The 23,201-nt window shown below is 45.5% G+C and overlaps 1 protein-coding gene across 1 annotated transcript; it reads right to left on the bottom strand.

Moving 5' to 3' along the window:
• Nucleotides 1–447: 447 nt before the first annotated feature.
• LOC102284475 (double homeobox protein 4-like protein 4) lies at nt 448–22,124 on the bottom strand. Its single transcript, XM_070360029.1, has 7 exons — nt 22,068–22,124; nt 21,261–21,310; nt 20,440–20,459; nt 19,641–19,736; nt 1,822–1,976; nt 1,079–1,474; nt 448–723 (listed from the first exon to the last, which is right to left on the bottom strand). Exons 1-7 carry the CDS (start codon nt 22,122–22,124, stop codon nt 448–450), a joined length of 1,050 nt encoding a protein of 349 aa, XP_070216130.1.
• Between the last annotated feature and the right edge of the window lie 1,077 nt (nt 22,125–23,201).

The raw sequence follows: 23,201 nt of genomic DNA, 5'->3' as shown, positions 1-23,201 counted from the left end.
CCCCTTCCACCTTTTCACTCCCCTGGCTCCCACTCCCCCTCCCTCTGCTTCCCTTGGCATAGGGAAGGAGTTCTCCTGTGTGGACTGCTGGAAAGACGGGACCAGAAGGCAGAAGAGCCAGACACAAAGAATCTGTGCTGGGCATGGGGTTTCTTTACTGGGTCCATGGAATGCTCCCTCTGAGGCAGCCTCTTGGTCACTGCCATGCAGGGAGTACTTGAGGCTTCAGGCAGGGTGTCCCTGTTTGGGGTGGGGCCCAGCTTCCCAAAGGTCCAGCACTTGGGTTTGTCCCCAAAGTTGTCGGTAGACATCCCGTCTGTATTCTCTCCTCTTCCCACACAAAACCGTCCCCCACCCACCCTTCCCCGAGCTCCATGGCCCCACATCCCAGGCAAGGAGACCTGAACGTGGCTAGGGGGAGAAGGTGGCCCCTTCCTTCCTCTCCCTCTAAGCCCCAGGGCCTGGGGAGCCTGGCAGCATGTCGAGGAGGGCCTGGTACTCGTCCTCACTGAGGGGTGTTTCCAGGGTGGCCTCAACTCCTTCTTCCCCCGCAGGGGACCCCGGGGAAGACCAGGGCGTGTCCTGGATAGCCCTGGCAGCCAAGATTTCCTCTAGGAGGCTGGTTGACCTGTGGAGGGCTGGGTGGGCCCCTGCGATGACAGGAGAGAACTCCGGAAAAGGACCCTGCGAGCCCGGGAAGCCCAGGGCAGCCAGGCGCTTGTCCTGGAGGCTGGGTGAGCCTGGGAGGGTGATGTGTGCTCATTCATTGGTAGAGGGCCCCAGGGAAGGCCGCAGCGTGGTGCGGATGCCCGTGGCAGCCAAGACTTCCTCTAAGAGGCTGGACATGCCGACGAGAGCTGGCTGTTTTGCTGCAGTGACAGAGGCCCCCATAGAAGGCGCCTGCATGTCTGGGACGCCCGTGGCCGCCAAGAGCTCATCTAGGTGGCTTGTCGAGCTTGGAAGGCTGGGGGGCTGGGGCTGTGGCTCTAGCGGTGGGGCCGTGCCTTCACCATAGGGTGACTCTGGCCACTACAGGATGTGTGTCTCCGGCTGTACAGATGGCAGGATGGCCCCTTACCCAGGCTGCCCGGGGGCTGTGACGGCAGGGGAGCACGCGGCCCAGGGAACTGCTCCCTGGGGAGGACATGGTGGCCTCCCACTTGGCTGGAGAGCCACTGGGCTGGGCTGGATGATGAAGATCATCAACAGCTGGCCCACAGACCCTAGAGGCAGTCCCGGGCACCCAGAAAGTGGGGGCCCCAAAAGGAGCAGCTGCAGCCAAGGGTGGCATGCTCTCCTGTGGCTTAGAGGGGTAAAGGGGAGGAGAGGTGCTCTGGACAGCGGGTGGGGCCCTTTGGCCCTCTGGAGCAGGAGTTGTCATGAATGATGCGCTGCCTGGCCCCAGGGCACGGCGGTTGCCGGGCCCGCTTGGGCTCTGCTGGGGGTTACGAGCTCTTCGGTTTTGAAACCATATCTAGGAGAGCAAAAGGCAGACAGGCACATCAGAAGCCGTGGCCGTCCAGATCACCCACCATGCTGGTGCCTCCGTGGTGCCCGTTCGACAGCCTGCCTGGCTGCCCGACCTTGGTCTGTCAGGCCCGGGGCGACTTCTGCAGGGCCAAATGAATCCCTTGGCCCTGGGAAATGAGGGGTGCCGGCACAGCCAGAAGCGGCCCAATACCCTGCACTCAGCCCACTGACTTTCTGCCCCCTCTCCCCAAGCCCCAGCCTCCGTGTATCCAGCTTCAGAAACTTGGCAGGGCTGAGCCCTCCTTACTCTTGGGCCACATCCTAGGCCCATGCTCTGGCTGCAGAACTTACCTGGATGCGAGATTCTGGAATTCCCGTCTGACGAGCCAGTTCTTCCCTGGTGGCAATCCCTAGGAAGTGATCCCTCGTGGAAGCTTGCACAAGGATCCTTCTCTGAGAAGGAGAGATGACCGTCCTCTTTCTCCAGGCCTCTCTCACCGAGTCTTCTACCAAAGAAAGAACATGCCGAGTGGAGAGGACTTTAAGGCCTGTGGAACTTTCACAGCAGAGATACACTAGACTTTTGGATAACATCTACTGTCTACTGTGACTGGCATGAAATTTTACCTCATTGTGGTTTAGATTTGCATTCTCTGATAATGAGTGATTTTGAGCATCTTTTCATGAGTGATTTCCATATGTATGTCTCTTTGGAGAAATGTCTGCTTAAGTCTTTGGCTCATTTTTTGAGTGGGTTGTTAATTTTTCTGGAATTTAGCTGCAGGTGTTGCTTGTATATTTTTGAGATTATGTCTTTGTCAGTTTCTTCATTTGCGATTATTTTCTCCCTTTCTGAAGGCTCTTTTTACCTTGTTTATATTTTCCTTTGTTGTACAGAAACTTTTAAGGTTAATTACATCCTATATGCTCATTTTTGCTTTTATTTCCAATATTCTTGGAGGTTGGGCATAGTGGATCCTGCCATGATTTATGTCATGGAGTTTTTTGCGTATGTTCTCTTCTAGGAGTTTTATAGTTTCTGGTCTTATGTTAGATCTTTATTCAGTTCTGAGTGTATTTTTTTGTATGGTGCTAGAAAGTGTTAGTTTCATTGTTTTACAAGTGGTTGACCAGTTTTCCCAGCATCACCTGTTAAAGAGATTGTTTTTTCTCCATTGTGTATTCTTGCCTCCTTTGTCAAAGATAAGGTGTCCATAGGTGCATTGATTTATCTCTTGGCTTTCTATTTTGTTCCATTGATATATATTTCTGTCTTTGTGCCAGTACCATACTGTTTTCATGACTGTGGGTTTGTAGTAGAGCCTAAAGTCAGGCAGGTTGATTCCTCCAGTTCCATTCTTTCTGTTGTCCCTTTATTAGTGTATAGGAATGCAAGGGATTTCTCTGTGTTGCTTTTACATCCTGAAACTTTACTCTATTCATTGATTAGTTCTAGCAATTTTCTGGTGGAGTCTTTAGGGTTTTCTCTGTATAGGATCATGTCATCTGCAGTGAGAATTTTACTTCTTCTTTTCCAATTTGGGTTCCTTTTGCTTCTTTTTCTTCTCTGATTGCTGTGGCCAAAACTTCCATAACTATGTTGAATAGTAGTGGTGAAAGTGGGCACCCTTGTCTTGTTCCTGACTTTAGGGGAAATGCTTTCAATTTTTCACTGTTGAGGATAATGTTTGCTGTGGGTTTGTCATATATAGCTTTTATTATGTTGAGGTATGTTCCTTCTATTCCTGCTTTCTGGAGAGTTTTTTTTTATCATAAGTGGATGTTGAATTTTGTCAAAGGCTTTCTCTGCATCTATTGAGATAATCATATGTCTTTTATTTTTCAATATGTTAATGTGGTGTATTAAATTGATTGATTTGAGGCTATTGAAGAATCCTCACATCCCTGGGATAAAGCCCACTTGGTCATCATGTATGGTATTTTTAATGTGTTGTTGGATTCTGATTGGTAGAATTTTGTTAAGGATTTTTACATCTGTGTTATTCAGTGATATTGGCCTGTAGTTTTCTTTTTTTGTGGTATCGTTGTCAGGTTTTGGTATTAGGGTGATTGTGGCCTCATAGAATGCATTTGGAAGTTTACCTTCCTCTGCAAGTTTCTGGAAAATTTGAGTAGGATAGGTGTTATCTCTTCTCTAATTTTTTGGTAGAATTCAGCTGTGAAGCCTTCTGGACCTGGGCTTTCGTTTGCTGGAGTATTTCTAATTACAGTTTCAATTTCCATGCTTGTGATGGGTCTGTTAAGATTTTCTATTTCTTCCTGGTTCAGTTTTGGAAAGTTGTACTTTTCTAAGAATTTGTCCGTTTCTTCCAAGTTGTCCATTTTATTGGCATATAATTGCTGATACTAGTCTCTTATGATCCTTTGTGTTTCTGTGTTGTCTGTTGTGATCTCTTCATTTTAGTTTCTAATTTTGATGATTTAATTTTTCTCCCTTTGTTTCTTTATGAGTCTGGGTAATGGTTTATCAATTTTATTTATCCTTACAAAGAACCAGTTTTTGGCTCTGTTGACTTTCACTGTGGTCTCTTTTGTTTCTTTTCCTTTTATTTCAGCCCTAATTTTGAAGATTTCCTTCCTTCTACTAACCCTGGGGTTCTTCATTTCTTTCTTTTCTGATTGCTTTAGGTGTAGAGTTAGGTTATTATTATTATTATTATTTTTACTTTTTTTTTCTAATTTCTTGAGGTATGCCTGTATTGCTATCAACCTTCCACTTAGCAGTGCTTTTACAGTGCCACATAGGTTTTGTGTTGTGTTTTCATTTTCATTAGTTTCTATGCATATTTTTATTTCTTTTTTGATTTCTTCTGTGATTTGTTGGTTATTCAACAGCGTGTTGTTCAGCCTCCATATGATGAAATTTTAAATAGTTTTTCTCCTGTAATTGAGATCTAATCTTACTGCATTGTTGTCAGAAAAGATGCTTGGGATGATTTCATTTTTTTTTTTAAATTTACCAAGGCGACATTTATGTCCAAGGATGCGATCTATCCTGGAAAAGGTTCCATGTGCATTTGAGAAAAAGGTGAAATTCATTGTTTTGGGGTGAAATGTCCTATAGATATCAATTAGGTGTAACTGATCTATTGTATCATTTAAAATTTGTGTTTCCTTGTTAATTTTCTGTTTAGTTGATCTATCCAAAGGTGTGAGTGGGGTAGTAAAATCTCTCACTATTATCGTGTTAGTGTTAAAAATTTCCCCTTTCATACTTGTTAAGCATTTGTCTTACATATTGTGCATATTGTGGTGCTCCTATGTTGTGTGCATATATATTTATAATTGCTATACCTTCTTCTTGGATTGATCCTTTGATCATTATGTACTGTCCTTTGTCTCTTTTCACAGCATTTTTTAAAGTCTATTTAATCTGATATGAGTATTGCTACTCCTGCTTTCTTTTGGTATCTATTTCCATGGAATATATTTTTCCAGCCCTTTACTTTCAGTCTGTATGTGTCCCTTGTTTTGAGGTGGTTCTCTTGTAGACAACATATATAGGGGTCTTATTTTTGTATCCATTCAGCCAGTCTTTGTCTTTTGATTGGGACATTCAACCCATTTACATTTAAGGTAATTATTGATAAGTATGATCCCATTGCCATTTACTTTATTGTTTTGGGTTTGAGTTTATACACCCTTTTTGTGTTTCCTGTCTAGAAAAGCTCCTTTAGCATGTGTTGGAGAGCTGGTTGGGTGGTGCTGAATTCTCTCAGCTTTTGCTTGTCTATAAAGCTTTTGATTTCTCCTTCATATTTGAATGAGATCCTTGCTGGGTACTTTAATCTGGGCTGTAGGTTATTTTCTTTCATCACTTTAAGTATGTCCTGCCATTCCCTCCTGGCCTGCAGAGTTTCTATTGAAAGATCAGCTGTTATCCTTATGGGAATCCCCTTGTGTGTTATTTGTTGTTTTTCCCTTGCTGCTTTTAATAATTGTTCTTTGTGTTTGATCTTTGTTAATTTGATTAATATGTGTCTTGGGGTGTTTCACCATGAGTTTATCTTATTTGGGACTCTGGGTTTCTTGGACTTGGGTGATTATTTCCTTCCCCATTTAGGGAAGTTTTCAACTATTATCTCCTCAAGTATTTTCTCATGGTCTTTCTTTTTGTCTTCTTCTTCTGGCACTCCTATGATTTGAATGTTGGGGCATTTAACATTGTCACAGAGGTCTCTGAGATTGTCCTCATTTCTTTTAATTCGTTTTTCTTTTTTCCTCTCTACTTCATTTATTTCTACCATTCTATCTTCTACCTCACTAATCCTTTCTTCTGCCTCCATTATTCTACTATTTGTTGCCTCCAGAGTGTTTTTGATCTCATTTATTGCATTATTCATTATATATTGACTCTTTTTTATTTCTTCTAGGTCCTTGTTAAACCTTTCTTTCATCTTCTCAATCCTTGTCTCCAGGCTATTTGTCTGTGATTTCATTTTGATTTCAATATTTTGTATCATTCTCACTCTCATTATTTGGAACTCTTTATCAGGTAGATTCCCCATCTCTTCCTCTTTTTTGGTTTGATGGGCATTTATCCTGTTCCTTTACCTGTTGGGTATTCCTCTGTCTCTTCATCTTGTTTATATTGCTGTGTTTGGGGTGTCCTTTCTGTATTCTGGCAGTTTGTGGAGTTCTCTTTATTGTGGAGTTTAATCGCTGTGGGTGGGGTAGGACAGGTGGCTTGTCAAGGTTTCCTGGTTAGGGAAGTTTGTGTCTGTGTTCTGGCGGGTGGAGCTGGATTTCTTCTCTCTGGAGTGCAATGAAGTGTTCTGTAATGGGTTATGAGATGTCAGTGGGTTTGGAGTGACTTCGGGCAGCTTGTATATTGATGCTCAGGGCTGTGTTCCTGTGTTGCTGGAGAAATTGCATGGTATGTCTTGCCCTGGAACTTGTTGTCCCTTGGGTAGTGCTTGGTTTCAGTGTAGGTATGGAGGCGTTTGATGAGCTCCTGTCAATTAATGTTCCCTGGAATCAGGAGTTCTCTGATGTTCTCAGGATTTGGACTTAAGCCTCCTGCTTCTGGTTTTCAGTCTTATTTTTACAGTAGCCTCAAGACTTCTCCATCTATACAGCACTGTTGATTAAACATCTAGGTTAAAGATGAAAAGTTTCTCCACAGTGAGGGACACCCAGAGAGGTTCACAGAGTTACACGGAGAAGAGAAGAGGGAGGAGGGAGATAGAGGTTACCAGGATGATATGAGGTAGAATCAAAAGAGGAGAGAGCAAGCTAGCTAGTAATCACTTCCTTATGTGTGCTCCACAGTCTGGACCACTTAGAGATGTTCACGGAGTTATACAGAGAAGAGAGTGGGAGGAAGTAGACAGAGGTGGCCAGGAGGATAAAGCAGGGAATCAAAAGGAGAGAGACAGATCCAGCCAGTAATCAGTTCCCTAAGTGTTCTCCACTGTCTGGAACACACAAAGAGATTCACATAGTTGGGTAGAGAAGAGAAGGGGGAGGGAGGAGATAGAGGCTACCTGGTGGAGAAAAAGGAGAGTCCAAAGGGGGAGAGAGCAATCAAGCTAGTAATCTCACTCCCAAGTAAAAATGGGTACTGAAGATTGGGTTCTTAAAGGTACAAAGTTGATAACAAATACTAAAATGAATTATTAAAAATCTAGATTAGAAGCTGGATTTTCAAAAATACAATATTAAAAAAAAAAAAGTCACAAAAATTATATATATATATATATATGTATATATGGAGTTTGCTTTAAAAATAGTGTCTCTCTTGTTTTTGCAAAGTAATAGTAGGTTATAAAAATGATAATTAAATGAGTAATAGAGGACTTAGAAATTTAAAAAAAAGTTAAAGAATGACAGAAAAAAATAGTAAAAAAATATATCTAGGACTTTCTTTGGTGGTGTTGTGGGCAGTGTGGGGTCAGTTCATTTTCAGATAGTTCCTTGATCTGGCTTATATTTCTCAAGATCTATGGGCCCCTTCCTATGTCTGCTAAGTCACTTCAGTCGTGTCTGACTCTGTGTGACTCCATAGACGTCAGCCCACCAGGCTCCCCCATCCCTGAGATTCTCCAGGCAAGAACACTGAAGTGGGTTGCCATTTCCTTCTCCAATTCTTCCCATGTAGTCTGTACTAACTACAGGGTTTTAATCTATTGCACCTGTCACTTCCAAGGAAGCTCCCTCTGTTTTAGGTTATTCTGTTTGCTGGTCTCTTCAGTGTCTATTTTCCATCCTGACACAAGGAGGCGATGGTGGCATGCTGTGGGGAGAGAGGGACGCTGCAAACAACACTGGTGTGTGTTGGCAGTGTCTTGGCCAAACTGGGTTTGCCCCCACTCATGGCGAGTGTGCTTTCCCTGTCTACACTGCTTAGGCTCTAAGTTGCTCTGCCAGGAATTGTCTGAGACCAGCCCTGGGTTGTATGCACATCCCAGGTTTAAACCGCTCAGGTTCAGGTACTCGGATAGTCCTCACAGGTGCAGACTTGCTTGGGCCTGCATTTTGTGCCCTTTCCAGATCTGAGCAGCTCGGGTGACCAGTGTTTGGCGAGCACGGTCACTGCGATTTATCTCCTTCCTTGTCCCTGCCGCTCGGTTTTCTGGGTGTACAACCGGCACATCTTCTCAGGTGGATGTGGACCATCCAGAATCCCCAAAAGTCTTGGTTAGCAATGAAGCCTGCTTGCAGTTTGGTAGATAATGCCACTCTGGGGCCACGATTGCCCCCTTCTGGCTCTGGCTGCCCTCGCCTGCCTGTCACCGGAGGGGGATGGGATGGCCTGCAGCCAGGTAGCTCTGCTCAGTCCTTTGTTCTGTGAGAGGGCCTGGCTGTGTTTTAGGTTAGGGCTTTTTGCGTGTTAGCTATCACACAGTCTGGTTTGCTAGCCCAAGTTAGTTCCCTCAGATTGCCCTCGGGACATTCAGGCCTGTTGCTTACTAAAAGCAATGCAGCCTGTGCCTCCCTGCCCAGCCCCCTCTTGCTAGTGGTAGATGCAGGCGTCTGTGCTACTTCTCTGCTGGGGGAGTTACTGTTGGGCACGTAATCCGTGGGTTTTAATTATTTACTTATTTTTCCTGTCAATTATGTAGCCCTCTGTGGTTCCAAGACTTGCCACAGACTCGCCAGTGAGAGTGTTTCCTGGTGTTTGGAAACATCTCTCTTTTTTAAGACTCCCTTCCCAGGATGGAGCTCTATCCCTACTTCTTTTGTCTTTTATATTTTTTCCTACCTCCTTTCGAAGACAATGGGCTGCTTTTCTGGGTACCTGATGTCCTCTGCTGGCATTCAGAAGTTGTTTTGTGGAATTTACTCAGCGTTCAAATGTTCTTTTGATGAATTTGTGGGGGAGAAAGTGGTCTCCCCGTCCTATTCCTCCACCATCTTAGAACCACCCCCATCAGTTTAAATATATCATGCCATTTATCTTCTGGTTTGCAGAATTTTTGTTTAGAAATCAACTGATAAACTTATGGGACTTCCTTTGTATGTTATTTGTCATTTTTTCTTTGTTTCTTTTAAAATATTTTATCTTTGTTTTTAATTTTTGTCAGTTTGATTACTATGTGCCTTGATGTGTTTCCTCCTTGGGTTTATCCTGCCTGGGACTCTCTGCAGTTACACGACTTGGTTGATTATTTCTTTTCCCATGTTGGGAAGTTTTAAGTTATTATCTCTTCAAATATTTTCTTGGGTCCCTTCTCTCTTCTCTATAATGCAAATGTTGATATGTTTAATATTTGTCCATTGACAAACTCTTGTCTATTGGCAGTGACTGTCTTCTATCTTTTCTTTCTATTTTTTTTTCATTCTTTTTGTGTTGTTGGAGAAGATATTGAGAGTTCTGTGGCAGTCCAATTTCCATCATTCTGTGTTCATTTCCATTCTTTTGGCCTATTATTTTGCTGGGAGATTAAGGGGACGACAGAGGTTGAGATGGCTGGATGGCATTCTGGATAATGTAAATTGTTTATCTCCATTTGTTTGTTCGGACATTGAGTTATTCTGGATCTTTGTTCCTTAAATTCTATTTCATTTCTTGCATCTTCCCTGTTCTTTTTTTAAGATCCTGGATCATCTGCACTATCATTATTTTGAATTCTTTTTCTGGAAGGCTGCTAATCTCCACTTCATTTAGTTGTTTTCCTGGGGTTTTATCTTGTTCTTTAATCTGGGAGATAATCCTCTGCTTTTTTTGTTTTTTTTCTCAAATTAACTTTCTGTGGCTGTTGTTTTGTTCTGGAGGCTGCAGGACTGTAGTTCTTCTTGCTTTTCTGTCTGCCCTATGGTGCATGATGGTTATGGGAGGAACTGGCAATGGGAAAAACTGGTTCTTGTTCTGGTGGGCAGGGTCATGCTCAGTAAAAGTTTAATCTGATTATCTGCTGATAGGTGGGGCTGCACTCCCTCCCTGTTAGTTTTTTGACTGGAGGTGACCAAACCCCGCCATCTACAGGCTGTGTGATAGAGTTTAATGGTGACTTCCAAGAGGGACAAGGGGCATCTCCCAGGACTGATGCTGCCAGTGCCCCATCCCTGTGGTGAGCAAATGCTGATCCATGCCTCCACAGGAGACCCTCCAACACTAACAAGTAGGTGTGATTCAGTCTCCTATAGGGTCACTGTTCCTTTCTTCTGGGTCTTGGTGCATCCTTTTTTTTTTTGCACCCTCCAAAAGTGGAGTCTCTGTTTTCCCCCTAATCTTCTGGAAGTCCTGTAATCAAATCCTCCTGGCCTTCAAAGTCAGATTCCCTGGGAATTTCTAGTCCCTTTGCTGGATCTCCAGACTAGAAAGCCTGATTTAGGGCTCAGAACCTTCACAAGAAGAACTTCTTAGGTATTATTATTATCCAGTTTGTGGGCCATTCACCCAGTGGGAATGGGATTTGATTTTATTATGATTGTGTCCTTCCTACCATCTTGTTTTGGCTTCTCCTTTGTCTTTTGATGTGGGGTATCATTTTTTGGTGAGCTCCAGTGATCTCCTGTCATAGGTTGTTCAACAGTTAGTTGTCATTTTGGTGCTCTTGCAGGAGGAGATGAGCATACATCTAATTAGCTTTGTTTTTAATTGGTTAATATAATTTTTGGCTTCCTTTACTCACTGGGTCACTCTCTTATACTTTCTTTTCTTTGAACCCTGTTGGTTTTGTGTGTGTGTATGTCTCAGTGTGTGTCTATGCTTCTTTGTTTTTATACTTGTCTGATTTTGCATTTACCATTTGTTTGTGTGTAGTTTTCATTTCTTTTTGTTGGCTTATTTTTTTTTTAATTTAATTCCCTTTATTTCCATAAAAAGAGCTTGCAGGATCTAGGTTCCTCAATCAGAGATCTGGCCTGACACCCTGGGGTGGGAGTGCTGAGGCCAGGACACTTGATTGCCAGAAAACTCCTGACCCTAGGTAGTATTAATTAATTGAGAACTCCCATGAAGGCCTCCACGTGTGCCCAAGACATGGCACCACCCAGCTGTCAGCAGTACCCAGTGCAGGACACCTCACCCAAACAACAAAAGACAAGAACACAAATCCAATAATCATCAGAGAGACTTCCCACAGATACCCCAAAGCACATCACCTTCATAGCCCTGCCCATCAGACAAGAAAAAACAAAAACAAAAAAAAAACACCTCCCCTCCTCCCACCAAAATGCAGACACAAGTTCCTACCAACCCAAAGCCTATACAAACCACTGGACCAATCACACCCACTAAGGGAAGAGGCCAAAAGCAACAGGAAGTGTGACCCTATAGCCTGAGGAAAAAAGAGACCTCAAACTGTAAGTAAGATAAAATGAAAAGACAGAGAAAATTGTGCAGATCAAAGAACAAGGTAAAAACCCACAAAACCAAATAAACAAAGAAGAAATAGGCAAACTCCCTGAAAAAGAATTCAGGTAATGATAGTGAAGATGACCCCTAAATCTCTAAAACAGAATGGAGAAAATGTAAGAATCATTTAACACATTTAATAAGGACCTAGAAATAAATAATAAACAAACAGTGATGAACAATACAACTACTGAAATTAAAATACTCTGTGTTAAATTGTTTCAAAGGAGTGTTTGTTTCTTTTGTCTGGTTTGGGGCCTGACTACTGGGATTTTATATGCTTTCCAGAAGATCAACTTAGGCATCAAAGTGTGAGAACCACTGGAGGTGGACTGTCAAAATATCACCTCAGTCACACGTTACCTCCTTTATCTAACTTAGGACATAAGGTGACTAGGACCAAGGGAAAGTATATGACTTTATAGAAGGAACATCCTAGGAAAAAAAAATGTCTGCTCCCTCCATCCTAGAGAATGTCTGTTTGAGAAGTGCATCTTTATTCTGCAGAACTCTGGGCCTCCAGGGCAGAAGAATCACTGGCTGGATAAAGCCAACAGGCATCAAGTAGGGAATAAGTAGAGATGCCCCACTGGGGGATACACCTAGACTCTGCTATAACTTTGGATCTGACCTTGTCTCCTATGACCTACTTTACAGTTTGTGTCTTTTACTCCCTTGTTTTCTGGGAGTAAAATCAGCACTAAGATTCACAAATGGCAATGAAAATACTGTGAAGCACAGCTGGAGTGAATTTCTCTATAGGCCTTGCAAGGTCAACTAAGTATTTGTTCATTCCAATCCTGCCCTTTTCCTCAGTGACAGAATCTTACAAAACCCAAATAACTTTCATCTTCCCTTCTGGCATTGGATAGGGTTTGAATCAGTTTAGTTCAGTTCAGTTGCTCAGTCATGTCTGACTCTTTGTGACCCCATGGACTGCAGCAAACCAAGCTTCCCTGTCCTTCACCAACTCCTGGAACCTATTCAAAGTCATGTCCATTGAGTTGGTGATGCCATCCAACCATCTCATCCTCTGTCATCCCCATCTCCTCCTGCCTTGAGTCTTTCCCAGCATCAGATGGCCAAAGCATTGGAGTTTCAACTTCAGCGTCAGTCCTTCCAATGAATATTCAGGGCTGATTTCCTTTAGGATGGACTGGTTGGGTATCTTTGCAGTCCAAGGGACTCTCAAAAGTCTTCTCCAACACCACAGTCAAAAGCAGAAATTCTCTGGCACTCAGCTTTCTTTATGGTCAAACTCTCACATCCATACATGACCACTGGAAAAACCATAGCATTGGCTGACAGACCTTTGTTGGCAAAGTAATGTCTCTGCTTTTTAATATCCTGTCTAGGTTGTTCATAGCTTTTCTTCCAATGAGCAAGTTTCTTTTAATTTCATGGTTGCAGTCACCATCTGAAGTGATTTTTGAATCATCTGCAGGGTCTGAATAGGCACTGACAAAAGTTCTCCTATCTGGAATAATTTGAGCCTTACTGAAGTAAATAATAGGCTTTATAAGAGCCATTTGAGACTAGAATTAAGAAATGGGCTCAAGAATCATTGGCCTGCAAACACAGGCAGCAGGGTTACAGGAACCATGAACATTTTAGTGATACAGCATTGATGTGAGGCTCACTGAAAACAAGGGTCATCAATTTCAGTTCAGTTCAGTTCAGTTCAGTCTCTCAGTCGTGTCTGACTCTTTGCAACCCCATGAACCCCAGCAAGCCAGGCTTCCCTGTCCATCACCAACTCCCGGAGTCCAACCAAACCCATGTCCACTGATTCGGTGATGCAGTCTAACTATCTCATCCTTTGTCATCCCCTTCTCCTCCTGCCCTCAATCTTTTTGAGCATCAGGATCTTTTCCAGTGAGTTAGGTCTTCGCATCAAGGTGGTCAAAGTATTGGAGTTTCAGCTTCAACATCAGTCCTTGCAATGAACACCCAGGACTGATCTCCCTTCAGATGGACTGTTTGGATCTCCTCACAGGCCAAGGGACTCTCAAGAGTCTTCTCCAACACCACAGTTCAAAAGCATCAGTTCTTCGGTGCTCATCTTTCTTTATAGTCCAAATCTCACACCCATACATGACCACTGAAAAAACCATAGCCTTGACTAGAAGGACCTTTGTTGACAAAGTAATGTCTCTGCTTTTTAATATGTGGTCTAGGTTGGTCATGACTGTCTTCCAAGGAATAAGCGTCTTTTAATTTCATGGCTGCAGTCACCATCTGCAGTGATTTTTCAGCCCAGAAAAATAAAGTCAGCTATTGTTTCCACTGTTTCCCCATCTATTTTCCATGAAGTTATGGGACCAGATGCCATGATCTTAGTTTTCTGAATTTTGAGCTTTAAGTCAACTTTTTCACTCTCCTCTTTCACTTTCATCAAGAGGCTCTTTAGTTATTCTTCACTTTCTGCCATAAAGGTGGTATCATGTGAATATCTGAGGTTATTGATATTTCTCCTGGCAATCTTGATTCCAGCTTGTACTTCTTCCAGTCCAGCATTTCCCATGTTGTACTACACATGTAAGTTAAATAAGCAGGGTGACAATATACAGCCTTGATATATAGCCTTGATATACTCCTTTTCCTATTTGGAACCAGTGTGTTGTTCTATGTCCAGTTCTAACTGTTGCTTCCGGACCTACCTACAGGTTTCTCAAGAGGGAGGTCATGTGGTCTGGTATTCCCCTCTCTTGCAGAATTTTCCACAATTTATTGTGATCCACAAAAAGGCTTTGGCATGGTCAATAAAGCAGAAGTAGATGTTTTTCTGGAACTCTCTTGCTTTTTCTATGATCCAGCAGATGTTGTCAATTTGATCTCTGGTTCCGCTGCCTTTTCTAAAACCAACTTGAACATCTGAAAGTCCATGATTCACTTATTGCTGAAGCCTGGCTTGGAGAATTTTGAGCATTACTTTACTAGCGTGTGAAATGATCACAATTGTGCAGTAGTTTGAGCCTTCTTTGGCATTGCCTTTCTTTGGGATTGGAATGAAAACTGACCTTTTCCAGCCCTGTGGACACTGCTGAGTTTTCCAAATTTGCTGGCATATTGAGTGCAGCACCTTCATAGCATCATCTTTCAGGATTTGAAATAGCTCAACTGGAATTCCATCACCTCCACTAGCTTGGCTGATAGTGATGCTTCCTAAGGCCCACTTGACTTCACATTCCAGGATGTCTGGCTCTAGGTGAGTGATCACACCATCATGATTATCTGGGTTATGAAGATCTTTTTTGTTCAGGTCTTCTGTGTATTCTTGCTGCCTCTTCTTAATATCTTTTGCTTCTATTAGGTTCATACTATTTCTGACTTTGATTGAACCCATCTTTGCATGAAATGTTCTCTTTGTATCTCTAATTTTCTTGACGAGATCTCTAGTCTTTCCCATTCTATTGTTTTTCCTCTATTTCTTTGCATTGATCACTGAGGAAGGCTTTCTTATCTCTTCTTGCTATTCTTTGAAATTCTGCATTCAAATGGGTATATCTTTCCTTTCTCATTTGCTTTTCACTTCTCTTCTTTTTACAGATATTTGTAAGGCCTCCTAAGACAGCCTTTTTGCTTTTTTGCATTTCTTGTTCTTGGGGATGATCTTGATTCCTGTCTCCTGTACAATGTCACAAACCTCCGTCCATAGTTTATCAGGCACTCTGTCTATCAGATCTAGTCCCTTAAGTCTATTTCTCACTTCCACTGTATATTGATAAGGCATCTGATTTAGGTCATACCTGGATGGTCTAGTCGTTTCCCCCACTTTCTTCAATTTCAGTCTGAATTTGGGCAATAAGGAGTTCATGATCTGAGCCACAGTCAGCACTCAGTCTTGTTTTTTCTGACTGTATAGAGCTTCTCCATTTTTGGCTGCAAAGAATATAATCAATCTGATTTTGCTGTCAACCATTTGGTGATGTGTTTGTATAGAGTCTTCTTTTGTGTTGTTGAAGGGTGTGTTTGCTATGACCAGTGCATTCTCTTGGAAGAACTCTATTAGCATTTGCCCTGCTTCATTCTATACTCCAAGGCCAAATTTGCCTGTTACTCCAGGTGTTTCTTGACTTCCTACTTTTGCATTCCAGTCCCCTGTAATGAAAAGAACATCTTCTTTGGGTGTTAGTTCTATAAATTTAGAGAATAATTAAAAAATCTATCCAGGAAAAGTCAGGAAACTCACTCACCATACTTGATAGAAGATTCTTTCAGACAGAGTTTTTAAAAATGGTTAACTTTTTTTTGAAATGATCCTTCAACTGAGTCCAAGAAACAAAGATACTGACAAAGGTGAAATTTCAATATATGTAGAAACTATGAAAAACACTGGATGTCATTTGAACTAATCTCAAATTTATTTGAACTTATCAAGTCATCTAAAGGGAAGTGAATTAGACCCATTATTTGTAGGGAAGGAGAAAAAATCAGGGGGATCAAGTGATAAACATATAGAAACAAAGATAGATAATCAATCATACACATATATATGTATAAAGATGATGGATATTAGATGGATACTCTAAAATTGTTTATCTTAAAATAGTTTCTTAAACACCCCTACATCTTCACATTTCAAAGTCATGGTCCTATTAAATGTAATGCACTTAGCTGAAAGATGAGTTTCTGTCTTCTGAAGGATGGGTCTTCAAAGGGAAAAAGGACATTTTATGTCTTAAGGGAACATTGAACATTCTGTGTAGGCATTATCCATCTTAACTGCCCATTGATTCATGGATTGGGAATGACATAAAACATTGTTGTTGTTTAGTCACTAAGTCACATCCAACTGTTTTGTGACCCCATGGACTGTAGCCTGCCAGGCTCCTCTGTCCATAGGATTTCCCAGGCAAGAATACTGGGGTAGGTTACCATTTCCTTCTCCAGGGGATCTTCCTGGCCCAGGGATCAAATCTATGTCTTCTGCATTGCAGGCAGATTCTTTACCTACTGAACCACCAGGAAAGCCACATAAAGCATTGTAAATTGTCCATTTCTCCAGAAAGAGTACAATTTTAATTCTGTAATCCAGTCATTGAGTTTCTTGAGTTGAGTTTGTGTTATCATGCAAGATTCTGATTCACATCCTTCATATATTATAAGTAATTCTGACACAAAGACTGATAAATATATTATTCTTCCTGCTATACATTTCATGAACATGTCCATGCATCCACATGGAAATTGTCGTTGGAATTAACAAATGACAATGAAAATGCTGTGAAGCACAGGTGTAGTGACTTTCTCTACAGGCCTTGTAAGGTCAACTAAGTATTTTTCCATTTATACTTGAAACCACTTCATTTGACCATATGATAAAAGAAATAAAATTGCAGACCAAGATAAGATATGAAATAAAAGAGTACCAGTATCCAGCTGTGAAGTTACTGGTCTACTGGAGGAGAAAAGTTTGCCTCAGGAAACATGCAGATGAGTTCAGTATTCAGTAATATTTTACAGTTTTCAGTAATCTTTCCCAGCATCAGGATCTTTTCCAGTGAGTCAGTTCTTCACATCAGGTGGCCAAAGTATTGGAGTTTCAGCTTCAGCATCAGTCATTCAATGAATATTCAGGACTGATTTCCTTTAGGATGGACTGGTTGGATCTCCTTGCAGTACAAGAGACTCTCAAGAGTCTTCAACACCACATTTCAAAAGCATTAATTCTTCAGCACTCAGCTTTCTTTATGATCCAAATCTCACATCCATACATGACTACTGGAAAAACCATACCTTTGACTAGATGGACCTTTGTCAGCAAAGTAATATCTCTACTTTTTAATATGCTGTCTAGGTTGGTCATAGCTTTTCTTCCAAGGAGCAAGTGTCTTTTACTTTCATGGTTGCGGTCACCATCTGCAGTAATTTTGGAGCCCAAGAAAATAAAGTCTGTCACTGTTTCCTTTGTTTCCCCATCTATTTGCCATGAAGTGATGATACTGGTTTCCATGATCTTTGTTTTTTGAATGTTGAGTTTGAAGCCAGATTTTTCACTCTCCTCTTTCACTTTCATCAAGAGGCTCTTTAGTTCTTCTTCACTTTCTGCCATAATGGTGGTGTCATCTGCATATCTGTGGTTATTGACAATTCTCCTGGAAATCTTGATTCCAGCTTGTGCTTCATCTAGCCTGGCATTTTGCATGATGTACTCTGAATATAAGTTAAATATGTTCCCAATTTGGAAAAAGTCTGTTGTTCCATGTCCAGTTCTAACTGTTGCTTCTTGACCTGCATACAGATTTCTCAGGAGGCATGTAAGGTGGTCTGGTATTCCCATCTCTTGAAGAGTTTTCCACAGATTGTTGTGATCTACACAGTCAAAGGCTTTGGTGTAATCAATAAAGCAGAAGTAGATATACCTAAGCTGTATTTGGAAAAATGTAAATTATGTTACATAAAGCAGTCCACGGGAAAAAAAGAAATGCAATGTGATATGTAAATAGTTAGTAGCATGTTATGTCTATTTAACCACAAAGAAACATCCTGGAATGCAAAAAAAAAAAAAAAAATAGAAAAAAAAAGAAAGAAAGAAAAAGAAAAATAGGCATAGGTAAACAGTATTTTCTGTCTCTTTTGAAAATTATTATAATGGTAAAGATACCATTCAGGGTAAGCCCCAAAGTAATAAAAATGCAATAACACCAACTGCATGTGCCTCTTCTGATGTGAGGTGGAAGAGAGGTGAGAGATTAGGATCCTGTGGTGGTAAACACTCCAGGAGGTCATGTGACCTTAAAGCCCTATATAAGTTGGCTGGTCAGAAAAGTTCCTCATACATTTTCACAGCTGCATTTCAAGCTGCACCTTCTCTAGGAGTGTTAACCAGAACCCACAGTTCATAGACCTAGTGATAGACAGGTGAACCAGAGCTCAAGCTCATGTTGGCATTCTGTAAATTTGATATTCAGAATATTTCCCTTTGGCTAATTAGACAAGTGCTCAAATATTTTCCTGATTGCATTTAGGAAATGGAGGACCTTTTTTGTTTGTGTGCCTTGTTTCTTTGTTTGCTTATTTCCCCCCTGTATTTTCACATTTATATAGCCTTAGATGAGCTTCCCAGGTGGCACTAGTGGTAAAGAACATGCCTGCCAATGCAGGAGACATAAGAGACCCTGTTTGATCCCTGGGTCAGGAAGATCCCCTAGAGGAAGGCATGGAAAGCCACTCCAGTATTCTTGCCTGGAGAATCCCATGAACAGAGGAACCTGGTGGGCCACAGTCTATAGGGTTACAAAGAATTGGACATGACCTAAGTGACTTAGCACATAGTCTTAGGCCCCATTGGTAGTATACACGGAGAAGGCAATGGCACCCCACTCTAGTACTTTTGCCTAGAAGATCCCATGGGCGGAGGACCTGGTAGGCTGAAGTCCATGGGGTTGCTAGAGTCGGATACAACTGATCAACTTCACTTTCACTTTTCATTTTCATGCATTGGGGAAGGAAATGGCAACCCACTCTAGTGTTCTTGCCTGGAGAATCTCAGGGACGGGGAAGCCTGGTGAGCTGCCATCTATGGGGTCGCACAGAGTCGGACACGACTGAAGTGACTTAGCAGGTAGTATACAAGTAGGGTTTTAATACAAAGCAAGATATCAGTCCATGGGGTCTCGAAGAGTTGGACACAACTGAGTGACTTCACTTTCACTTTTCACTTTCCTGCACTGGAGAAGGAAATGGCAACCCACTCTAGTGTTCTTGCCTGGAGAATCCCAGGGATGGGGGAGCCTGGTGGGCTGCTGTCTATGGGGTCACACAGAGTCGGACACGACTGAAGTGTCTTAGTAGCAGCAGCAGCAGCAAAATATCAGAATATCTCACTCCAAACACTTGTTTCAAACATGATATATATTGGCAGGTCAGACATCCCTCACAGAGGGTCCAGCCTGGCAACCACTTGTCTTGGGAGAAGTGAATTCACTGTTCAGAGACTGGAGATCTACTGATGTGACCACGACCCTGGAAAGGCTGAACTTGACCACTAATTTCCTCTTCTTCTCTATCTTCTGAACAGAACATGAGAAAGGAGTCCCGGTCCCGGTTCTGAGCTCAAGGCCCTACTAGTAGCCCCCTGTCCCCCCAACATGTCCTCAGCCAAGGGGGCCCTGCAAGGCTCCAGGTCCAGGATCCACCTATGCACACGTGCTTGTGGCCCAGGACCGCCTCTTTGGAAGAAGCAGGTGCAGTGTGTACTGATGAGGCTGAGCCCGGCCTGGACGGGGGCCTGCCCAGGCTACAGAGCACAGTCCCCGGGGGGCCTTCCTGCTGCCACAGGAGGCCCTTGCTGCCTCAAGCTCAGGTGGGCCCCCTTCCCCCCTCGCTCCAGGAGGGGCCTCACCTGTGGCTCTGGGCTCCCCATCCTCAGCCTCGCCTCCAGGTTCCTCTTTGATTGCCTCCTTGTGCTCTGGAGAGGCGAACCAGACAGTGAGCAGGCCTGGCGCAGGGAGGTGTGGGGCCCAGTGACATCCAAGGTCCCAGTGAATGTGGGGTGACCTGTGTGGTTGACAGGGGCCATTCTGTTCTTGGTTTAAGCCAGAAGCTGCAAACTGGGGCCCAATGGCCCGCAGACCATTTCTAGAGTGTTCCAGAGCAGTGGCTTCAGCAGGCACTGGGGCCACAAAGCCTGGAATGCTCAGTGTCTGCTCCTTCAGGGAAGTCTTCACAGGGTCCTCTCATTTAAAACTTGCCTCTCTGGGGCTGGAGCCTCCTCTGTACTGGGAGGTGCTGCTGCGGTGGGGCCGCCTCTGGGCCCAATGTCTGACTCAGCCTCCCTCCCCAGCTCATTCTCTGATGTCACGGCACAGGGTCAGGGTCCTATCCTAGACTCATGCCCTGGAGCCCCTTCCTCAGTGTCTAGGACCAGAAAGGACCCGTGTGGGTGAAGGGCTGCCCTGCATGCGAGAGGGCTAGGGCTGGGGGATTGGGGGTGGGGTGGGGGGTGGGAGTTGCATTTTCATCACTTGCTGGGAGGGTGTGGCCCCCAGCCCAGTCAGGCAGTACAGCAGACAGACAGCAGCCCTGGCACAGGACTCTGCCCACAGGAAGCTGGGGCTGGTGGGGTGGGGGGGCTTTGCTCAGCTGGAAGCAGGGGGTGGGGACAGGTGAGATGCTTCCTGGGTGACCCCACACCCCCGTACCTTCCGAGGCTGCTTCTGCTCTGGGGAGGAGGCAGGAGCACAGAGAGGAGAAAAGAGATAATCAGTTTCCCACCAGGCTGTCCTTCCGCCCAGTGAGAGTCAGGGTGTGCTTACCTTCCTGCTCCCTGTGGCATGAGGGGAAATGCTATCAGGAACATAGCACACACGTGTACACATTCACTCACACACCCCAAGGCCTTATCCCTTTCCCGGAGATGTTTATCCCCATGCTGGGTCCTGGAGTCCGCCAGTCCCCTAACCACAGCCCAGCTCAGCCCGGCTCCATTCAGCTACCTCCCACTCCAAGAAACCTGGCAAATGCTGGTCCCTGGGCTCTGAATGCCCCCCTTCCCATCCACCCAGCCTAAGTCCACAGGCACAAGCCCTCCTCCCAGCCCCCAGTTCTGCAACCTCGGTGCCCAGGAGGGGGTCTTCGGGGTCCAAGTTACGCCTGCGGTCCTGTCTGCCCCGGGCCCTGCCTCCCCCAGAGATGACTGACTGATAGGTTGCAGCGTGCCCCCCTCCCTGGTCCCCGGGACAGGGCAGAGGGCAGGGCCAGCAGCCCCCAGGGCTGTGATGCCAGGTCTGGGGTGGGTTTCTGAGCATGGTGGCTTTGTGGCATCTGGGTCCTCATGGAAGCTCTCTGGTCTTTTCTCAGGAGGCCCAGCCCCTAGCCCCTGGCCCAGCCCATCCCCTAGCCCTGGGGTCTTCATGGCCAGCCTCCTGCCAGGGGCAGCCTGAGGCAACAGGATGGAAGCAAGGGTGCAGCTCTCCCCACACCCCTGATGGGCACAGCCCCTGCCCAGTGCCCGAGGACTCACTCATACTCGTCCACTGTCTCTTCCATGTCTGGCATGGCCTCCTCTTCCCTCTGCAGAGAGAGAGACTGTCTGGGTGAGTAGAGGGCCAGCTGACTGGCTCTGTGGGAAGCATGGGGCCTGCCATCCCCCAGCCCTGGACCAGCTGCACCGGGCCCGTGCCCCTGTCTGGCAGAGACACCATCCTAGCAGGGCCAGGTTGCAGGCTCCAAGCCCCTCAGACGCGGCTCCAAGTCTCCCGCAGCCAGGCCTCTCCCCCAGAAGTGGTTCAATGACAGGGAGGAACCCACAGGGTCAGCCAACGCCCAGGGCCAAACTCAGGGCCGACGGTCATGGGGAGGGGCTGCTGCATGCAGTTCTGTCTGTAAAGCTCTCAGCACCACCGCAGGGCAAACACAGAAGACGGAGAAGGGCTGCAGGGCCTGTGGAGGCTGGAGGGACACACTGGGGACACACGGCTCCAGAGCCACCCAGGGCCACTGTCCTGGTGGCTGCACACACACAGGTAAATGTCTTTGGGCTCACCCTCACACACAGTCACACACACACAGCACACACCAGACACATACCAGATAACAGACACACACCAGATACCAGACCCACACAGGCTAAACAGAAGGGAGCTCACCCTCACACAGGGCACACACACACACAGCACAGAGAAGACACACACCACACACACCACACATGGGGAGTGTGAGCTCAGCAGGGAATCCAAGGAGGATCACAGATGAGGGAATGCCCATGTCCCAGCCTGTGTGGTGGTTCCCTGGGGACCCTGTGCGGCTGTGGGGTCTGTTCATCTCTCACAGCTGCCATCTCTATGAAAAGGCCAGCTCTGTGGAGCTTCTCCTGGATGTCCCCCATGCTGCACTGGGAACAGAAGCCGGGGCCCGAGCCCCACTCTCAAGGCCTGTGTGGAGGCAGCTCAGGGTCCCACATGGGGAAGCATCTTGCTGTCCCGTCACTGTGAGCACAGGGAGAAGCCAGAGGGGTGGCTGGGAGGTGGGTCTGGCTTGGGATGTGGGCTCCACACCCAGTGTGTGTGACCATGGGAAGGCCGTTGGACCCTTGTGCCTCAGTTTCCTCTTCTCCAAGGGGAGGAAGGCTGGGGTGAAGGGAGGCTTCACCCAGCGCTGTGGCTGCCAACTTGTGACTCAGGGTGCAGTGGCAGCACCCTGGATGGGGTGCTGATGCCCCCTCACCTGTCCCCCAGACCCCGCCCTCATGGCTAAGACCCAACAAGGTACCTGTCTGCAGAAATGCCATGAGCCCCAGCTCTGGCAGGTGGCATGGTGTCTGCCACAAGGCAGCCCCTTTGAGGCTAAGAGGTGGTGAAGGAGCCCTGCCCACAGCCCCTGGGGGAGACTGTCTCAGGTGGCAGCCTCAGGCTGACAACACTTCTGAACCTGCTCCCAGTCATCCAGCCCTGCTGGGTCAGGGCAAACGGACCTACAGTGGGGAAGGCAGGGCGGGGCTGGCAACAGGGTGCTTTGGACTGAAGTTGGCTCCCCTGGGTGGGGGTACTCATCCCAGAGAGCCTCCAAATGGGACCTGGGGGAATAGCAGCAGGGGGAGAGCCCCCAGCCCAGGGTGGGTGAGGACTGGCAGGTCAGCACTGCTTGGAGTCCCAGGGAAGCAGTCAGGCCAGGGGCCTGAGTCCTGGGAGGAGTCTGTCACCCTGGGGTTCAGGGAGGCCTCCAGGGAGGGGCTTGGTCAGCCTGGAGTTTGGCTCTCATGCTCTCTCCTCTGTTGCCTGCCCCCCTGCCATCTCTGAGCCCCTGCATGGCCCTGTGAGCCACCCTGATCCTGAAAGCACAGCTCCTAAAAATAGAGCCGCTGAAGAGGCAGGTCGGGGTGGGGGAGGGCTTGCAGCCCAGAGGAGGCATCTGAGATGACGTCCAGGTGCTGATGACAGGAAGGTGGGGGGCCAGGGGACCTCCA

The sequence above is a fragment of the Bos mutus genome, chromosome 22, assembly GCF_027580195.1.
Source record: "Bos mutus isolate GX-2022 chromosome 22, NWIPB_WYAK_1.1, whole genome shotgun sequence".
In the NCBI taxonomy this organism is placed as follows: domain Eukaryota; kingdom Metazoa; phylum Chordata; class Mammalia; order Artiodactyla; family Bovidae; genus Bos; species Bos mutus.
Note: the sequence above shows the minus strand (reverse complement) of the source record. Positions and strands in the feature narration are given on the sequence as shown.

Bases quoted from the DNA above. Each gene is read 5' to 3' on its own strand.
- LOC102284475 (XM_070360029.1), bottom strand. From the start codon at position 22,124: ATGGGGGACATCCAGGAGAAGCTCCACAGAGCTGGCCTTTTCATAGAG. The intron at 21,311-22,067 runs GTGAGAGATGAA...CTCTCTCTGCAG, and splicing joins TTTTCATAGAGATGGCAGCT to AGGGAAGAGGAGGCCATGCC. The intron at 1,977-19,640 runs GTGAGGCCCCTC...TTTCTTTGGTAG, and splicing joins TGGGGAGCCCAGAGCCACAG to AAGACTCGGTGAGAGAGGCC.